The following is a 7951-nucleotide window of genomic DNA, read 5'->3' on the forward strand; positions in this document are numbered from 1 at the left end:
AATGCTTATGGCTCATTATTATTAATCGGGAAAAAAAAAAGGCTATACAATCAAATAGTACAATGACAAATTCACCTATATTAAACTTTTAACTTTTTTTAACAAATTAAATAAGGATATGTTGTACCCGCGTTTAACACAAATAAATAGCCTATGGATTTCCCCTTAGGCTACCTTAAAATGATCGTAGTTTGTGGTTTAAAATAAAATAGCCATAAAATAGTATAAATGGCAAATTCGCATATATTAAACATCTACCTTGTATTAACAAAATAAATAAGATGGATATAGCCGTTGTAACCCAAATAAATAAGGTATTTTCGAAACGAATGCTTAGTTTGTGGTTCATTGTTATTTTTTTAATGAAAACCCCAGCAACAAAGACACTCACTTATAGGCTATTAAATTAATAAATGACATTTTTATTAACAAAAGTTGCGCTTTGGATCCACCATTATAGTGTCAGTCTTTTCGCGTCACTCTTGTCACGTGACCCCAACCTATCCCGGGACCGATTAAATACCGGGTTTCGGTACCCATCCCTAGTCTTACCTTAGGGGAAAACTGCTCCAAGATCAAACCTGCTACCTTTTGCATTTTCAGCCCAGAGACGTAACTGCTGGATGTATTGAAATTAGGAATACTGTGAGAATACTTGCTATAGATGTGTTTTATCCCCTCATTTTAAACACCATCCATTACTATATGTGAATCCGTGTTCATGACCTTTTTGAGGTGTGATAATTTTCAAATAAGGTATTATTGATTACTGAATAACAGATGCATTACAGTATTTTAATTTTATTTCATGTCGCTGATAGGGATGCATCGATCCGATACTCGGTATCGGTATCTGCGCCGATGCTGGGATTTTCTGCCGGATCGGGTATCTATACCTATATCTATCACTATATTTTAAGTGTTCTGAAGCCGTTCCATAGTTTATGTGAAGTACAGATGAATATTTAAGTCAAGTTCACGTAAACTCTTCTCTCCGCTGCGTTTTTCTGTCATCCTCCATTCAGCATTCAAACTGCGTGTCGCGTTCGGTTACTACAGACAAAACGATGAAGCTCTCTTCAATAGTGTACAATAACTTTGTAAGATTTAAAACTGTTAAAAGAAAAGGCTCAATAAAATATTGCACAGATATAATACACTACGCATCGATATCTCTTCCCTTTTTTATGCGGAGCGCTGTGCGCTGTGACTCCGTGTTGCTTCAAGCGCATCATTCTGCGCACGGGATGCGCATAAGCGCTTTGTGCCGGTCTGTATTGGAGCCATACCCTTTCGTATCATACTTTTGTGCAATGAAAGATTATTAATAGTCTTTTTTGTTTTTGTTCTATCTATCATATGTTGCTGCCTTCATTACTGTGCTATGCATTTAAAAGAAATGTCTTTTCATTTTATAGTATATATTTTATATATATATTTAGGCTTCTTGTTTTTCATGAATGTATTTTACAACAATACAAAGAGCAATGTGTAACATTTTACCAGATTTAGTCCTACACTTATTAACTTTTATTTGTTTCCCACTAAATAATGTTGTTTTACTAAATGTTTAGTTTAATGATTTTATAAAATTATTGTGCACCCATGAGTTTTCTAGAATAACTTTTGCTGCTGAATTATCCACTAACCTAGTTTATAATAGTATTTTTTCTCATAGATTATAATTATATTTTTCATTTATTTTTCAGTAAAATGAAGTTGTCTATATTTAGCGGAGTGTTTAACACACACAAGAGTGATGATCACATCAACACACAGAAGTATATAAATTCTACATGATTTATAAAAAATTTTTAAAAAGTGCTCTGATCGGAATTGGCCGATACTTTTGGGATCGGATCGGTTCTGAAAAAATGGTATTGTTGCATCCCTAGTCGCTGATGATACATTGAGGATATTGATGGCTCTACTTGCAGGCTACTTTTCAGTGAAGGTTCCCACTGAAGTCCATTGAATTACTATCACAAACCAGAGACATATATGTGCTTCACACCTAAAAATAAACCCTCTGTTCCATCAACTACCTGAATGAAAGAAATGATAGGGAATTTTACTCCGAAAATTTCTCAAGCTTAGGTTTAGTTCTACTCAAGCCAGCTGTCGGAGCGTTTACAGGGCTTTACCTCTACGCAGCTGACAGGAGAAGGGTGGTGTAACTGCTTGTCATGTGCCGTAATCTCTCTTCGTTGGCTGGGTGACTGCTGAAGTTCATGCTAAAGCTGTAACAATGCCGTCAGAGTTCTGAATCATGTAGATTGTGGGTGGTTTGGTAGCGAGGGTGAAGGATGTTTATGTGGTTAAGGGAACTTGGGAAGAGCAGGAAGTGACAAAGTTAACCGTATTAAGTCTTGAAAATGTATAATGTCAAATAAAACTTTCTCTCTTCTTTTCCTGTCTCAACATTCTTAAAATTTTAACTTGGATATAAAATCTTGTTAAAAAAAAACAAAAAAAACCTTACCTGGCTCTGTGTGTAATATATCTCTCCAATGTCTTGAGTTAAAGGGGTCATATGATGCGATTTCATTTTTTCCTTTCTCTTTGGAGTGTTACAAGCTCTTGGTGCATAAAGAAGATCTGTAAAGTTGCAAAGACTAAAGTCTCAAATCCAAAGAGATATTCTTTATAAAAGTTAAGAGCATGCAAGTTTCTCTGCTGGAAATAAGCACATGCTGGTGGACACCAGCCATCCCACAGATCTGCACTGAAAAGGAATTGGATTTGGAAATGGCTGTAAACGTTTTATTATGGAGAGGAAATGCTGTACTTCTGTGCGTGTAACAAAATTGATGTGCTCACAAGCGCTGCTGTCACAGTCTAGCATCCCCTGTCCTCCCCCACGGCCAATGAGAGCTGCTTCACTCCGCTGCCCTTACAAATAGACCCCATTGATTGAATCTGATTCCTGCGGATAGAGCAGGATTATTGAGCAGCCTTCCCTGATGTCTCACACCCAGAGTGTGTGTGGAAACGTTCTCTCTGTGTCAGCTTTTGTTGCTTAAATCAGAGGGACGGCTCCCCTGAGCCTCCCCCCGTCTGATGACACACAGCTCTCTGGAAACGCTGCACTTCCTTTATTTCCTTCCTCCCTCTCTCGCCTAGGAATAATCTCTACATTTTTTACAAACATCCTGAGAATGCCTGTAGCTCAGGAGGAAGAAGCAAAGAAAGAGGGTGTTATAAAAATGAAAGAAGAAAAAAAATTTGGCCTGACCTCAAACAGAAATGTCCAGTCTATACGGTGACTCTGAGGAGCAGCGTCGTCGGCCCTCAAAGGAAGTCTGTCCTCATTAAATACCCTGCAGAATAAGCCAGAAACAAAGTCTTTGTTTGTGGGGCGAGAGAAAATCGACTCCATCTGCTTTCATGGCCAGCACTGAGATGTTGTTATTTGGATTTAGAGCTGTGCCAACCACACAAAGTCCTGCTCAGCAGAAATGAGTGTGATAGTTTATGGTGTTTTGGGGATTTTTAGAGTCGTTTATCCTCTGCCTCACCCCTCTTACAGGAATCAATAGGCCCGACTGCCCCAGACCTGGATTTCCTTCCAAGCACTAACCCTCTGTTTGAATCTGCTCTAATACAAGGAGTTGATGCTTTTGTTTTTGCTATGAGTTATTATGGATAATGGTTTTGTTTTTTCCATTATAATGGTTTATATAACGATGGATGTGGTGATTACGTTCTCTTTGGCATTTCCTTTTCTTTTTCGGTTTCTAATCAAATGTAGTAACTAAAAATAAAGCTTAACTCCATCTAAAAAGTAACTTTTCTAAAGCTCTCAGATATGAATCAGTTCAGTCACTTTGTACTTGGTGCATATGACTTTCTTTTAATCACTTTTCTTTTCTGTGTATATATATATATATATATATATATATATATATATATATATATGTATATGTACACACATATATATATATGTATGTGTTTGTGTGTAGGTTTTTATGTACATGAAATATTAGTTTTGATTTCATGGTGACCTTTAGGTGTTTTTTGTGCTTTTTGGGCTTGACAGCCCCCGTTTACATTAAATGGAAAAGAGTAGAAATGGGAAAGATATCTCCTATTATCTTACGTTTTATGTGTCAAGTCAGTCATACGATTCTAAAATGACGAGGGTAAGTGAATGACACATTTCCACCTTCACAGACTATTTCGTGAATCACTCACCTTTTTTGGAGCTTAACATATCGAAGTGGCCAGTGAAATGCTTGAGCAGGAAACCCTTGAGCAGATCTTTGCCCTTGTCAAGTGGTCAACTCCTTGTCACTTCAGACAGTATTAGAGTGGCTATGCCAAAACTGAGATCGGCTGGCCAGAATAAGAGCGAATAGACATAATTTGAAAGGCAGAGGAAGGATTCTCTGCTCGGTCATTGGAAACTTTGTTCAGTTTCACTGTGTATCGGGGGGGCTGGCGAGTTGGTCTCAGAAAATTCGCAAGACTTATTCCGGATGAAACCTGTGAAGGACACCACTGAAGACTGTTTTTCACCTGTCAGGCTTGGAAGAAGTTAAGTGGACAAATGAAGAGTGTTATCGTCTCTCCACACTGCATTCGATTAGCCTGAGCCCGTTTTCTTTTGTTCTGTCTTCAAATGAGTGGTGTTATTGTAACAAGCTCATAGATGGATCTTCATTGGCTCTCCACAAGCTCCTCGGATGTGAAGGGTTCAAACAAAAGCTTAGCTTTATAGAAAATAATTTTTTTGTGTCTGTATTGAATTACTAAAGTGCTCAGGAATGGGTGAGTCATTCATGCGGAGGCATCCGTAGCTTCAGTGCAGTTTTTATTTTTTTAGTTTTTCTGATTGAGGAAATCACTCAAGGTTTCTCTCAGCTTTGAGACATGTGGATGTGTAGAGTTGTACTAATCTAGAACTGTGTTATTTCTGCAGTCAAAGTCCCTTAAGGGCAAACTCTCACAATACCACTCAAATATGGTGTCTGTCAAAGTAGTTTGTCCTTAGATGTGTACTCTCCTAAGAAAACTCTGAAACACCATGAAAAGTTAAAGGTGTCCCAGCCCTCCAGTGTGTCTGTTGCTTGATGTGTAAATCTGAATTGAGCTGGTTTCTACTCCCTCTATCTTTCTCCCCTCTCCTCCTCTCTGAAGTTGGAAATACAAATCTCTTTGCGCTTTTTTTTTTTTTTTTTGCGTTTTAGTTGCTCTGCGTTAAGAGATCTCATGTTTGGTTTACTCTTTCTTAGTAATTGAAAGTATGCATCTTTCTCTGTGTCTCTCTGGGTCTAGAAGCACTAGACTTCTAGTTCCTGCTAAGAGTAAATATTTATTCATATGTTCTACTCCAGCACTTTGTGTGTATTTATTAATTTAAAATAAGATATCTTTTATCTAGTTTTATTTGATTTTTATGAATCTTATACTTTTTTTTTTTTTTTTACTATTTATTGAAACCAGATTGTCCCCCTTTTCTGCATGAATACTGATTGGTGATTGGTTGTGTGATTCATGGGGTTCCCCTTTGATTGGTCTTTTTCTTTCTGTAGGCGGAAGGAGAAGATAATCTAAAGAAGATGCAGCTTATGGAGCTGGCCATTCTAAATGGAACATACAGAGACACCAACATCAAAACACGTAAGGAGACACATTCACACATCGACAGCTAGACGCTGAGGAACTTTATATAGACACACACTCCAGAATAAATAGACTTGAACATCAGCACACCCACAAGACAGTCATAAAGCTAACTATTAGGGAATAATGTGAGTTCAGCTGTGATTGTGTTGCACAGTGACTAAAGAGATTTGTTTAAATGCTTACACACACAAAATCACACCCATATTTGTTAGGGCACAGGGCTTACACACACAATATCAAATCACAACCGGCCATAATCCATCTCTTGTGTCCATCCCTAATCCACATGTAAATGCACACATGTACACATACAGCAACATATATATAGGTTATTTTCTGTGCCGACTTATTCTGACCATAAATGAGCAATTAAATAAAAAACACTGCGCACATGAGAGTTCATCAGACATAAGATTCTCGTTTTGATTCAAGAAAGAATCCTGTTTGCTGCACACTCCTCATGAAAACATCTAATCATCTGCCCACAGTCTAGTATTTCTGTCTCTCTTTATCCCTCCCTGTCTCTCGCTCTCTCTTTTTCTCTGTCTCCCTCTTTCTCTCTCCCACCTCCTTTCAAAGCTGTTCCAATTGCAATCACAGCTTGCGTAATCGTGGTGTGGCATACAGAATAGTTTTGCTGCATGATTGTGTGTTTTAAGTTGTCTTTAGGTCATGAACTTGTATTATTGCTCAAAGATATTTGCATACGATTCCACCCATGTCATACATATTCATTACTGCAATGCATTTCCACATTGACAAAGGGTTTTGGGCTTTTACTGCTCTGTAAAGTAATATTTGCATGACTGTGTATATATGATTGTATGGATTTATGAATGTGAGCATGCATATTTGGGTATATATATGACAGGGACAGAAACACATCTGTTTGCCTTCAGTGCAGAATGTTTATAAGCGTTTTAATTTTCAGCATTGTTGTGGTTATTTCCTCTCCACATCTGCACTAAATGTCCCAATGGCATGTAGAGGTTTTGATTCATGTGGGAAAGCTTATGGCAAGTTTGTGGAATCAATTCTAGAAAGTGCACTTCAGAGTTACAACTATAAGAAATTACATCAGCATTTTTTAGCACACAAACTGAAGTGCTCTTTCCTCTACATGCCGCAGGACATTGGGTTTAGATGTGCTGCTTTAAATCAGTGACTCTGTGTTGTGTATTAGTGCCTCTGTTTTGATGATCGGTTTGCCCCCCAGTATGATCAATCATCAGTTCCTCCTTGTGTTTTAGTTTTGATTAATTTTTGTAATGATTTTGGTTGTGGGGTTTTAGTTTGCTTTAGAGTGTAATTTTTTTGTGGTTCATTGACCATTGCATGGACTAATTTTCCTTTATTTTTTCACCCACCCCCTTTTTCTCTCTTTTTGTGTACTTCTGTTTTCCTTTCCCTGCCTGTGCTTTTCACACATCTGTTTTTGTGCCTTCTGTCCATTTCTGTTTTTCCCCCTTCTGCTCTGAAAACTTTATACACATTCACACACCCAACCTCCCCTATCGCTCTATCTCTCCCATTACTTCTCTCTTGGTGTCTCTTGTTCTCTCCCTTTTGCTCTTTCTGTCTTTCACTCTTCTGTTTATGGCAGCCACCCTTGCGTTCTCTCTTGCAGCAGCGGCAGCAGCTGCTCAAGGCCCGCGTCTGATCGCGGCCCCTGCGGGTCAGGTCCTCCCCCCGTCCGCCCTCAGGCCCCCCACTCCGGCAGGGACCCCCATCATGAACATCATTCGGCCCACTCAGATGGCCACTGTGCTACCCAATGGCACCCCTACCCTGGTGCCCCCGACGCCCGACGCGGGCATTATCTACACCACGCCCTATGACTACCCTTATGCCTTGGCACCCACGTCTCTGCTGGAATATCCTATCGAGCACAGCGGAGTCCTAGGTAAGCGGGCGTGGGGGCTTGGGACTTGCCCCTTCGGTGTCCCGCAAGAGGGTATTGCCGGGTTGTTTTACGGGGGCATGTTGGATGGGTCGTCACCCGGCCCAGTTCAGGACTCACTGAAAGGTAAATATGTAATGACTAGCTCATGCTAGCATGCTGGGTAACCCAGGTGATTAAAGACTTGGCTACATAGACAAAATAAAAAAACATTTGCCACTAAGACGGGCTGGGAAAGGGACCACTTATCTGTGTCTTAAACGAGGTATATTCATCTTCTAAAATGTTTTTTTTTTTTTTTGTTTGCTGCGTAAGAAGTCTTTTCTCAGGACACACGCACACACTCGCTCTCGCAGACAGTGGCGACATGCTTGCTTGCACACATCTTTTTTTTTTTTTTTTCTTCGTCTCTTCCTTTCTCTC

At 39.3% G+C, this 7951-nt stretch overlaps 1 protein-coding gene across 4 annotated transcripts in view; it reads left to right on the forward strand.

Annotated features, from left to right (window-relative positions):
- LOC107721620 (protein quaking-A) overlaps positions 1-7951 on the forward strand; it is a 105831-nt gene that overhangs the window by 72663 nt on the left and 25217 nt on the right. For 2 of the 4 annotated variants that reach the window (XM_016529730.1, XM_016529735.1), the window contains exons 5-6: positions 5535-5622; positions 7232-7654. In XM_016529730.1, the coding sequence (XP_016385216.1) occupies positions 5535-5622; positions 7232-7654 (511 nt within the window). The remainder of the gene's footprint in view (positions 1-5534; positions 5623-7231; positions 7655-7951) is intronic. The other 2 variants (XM_016529747.1, XM_016529739.1) reach the window with 2 other exon arrangements.

Source organism: Sinocyclocheilus rhinocerous, unplaced genomic scaffold (assembly GCF_001515625.1).
Source record: "Sinocyclocheilus rhinocerous isolate Xijiao unplaced genomic scaffold, SAMN03320098_v1.1 scaffold432, whole genome shotgun sequence".
Taxonomy (NCBI): domain Eukaryota; kingdom Metazoa; phylum Chordata; class Actinopteri; order Cypriniformes; family Cyprinidae; genus Sinocyclocheilus; species Sinocyclocheilus rhinocerous.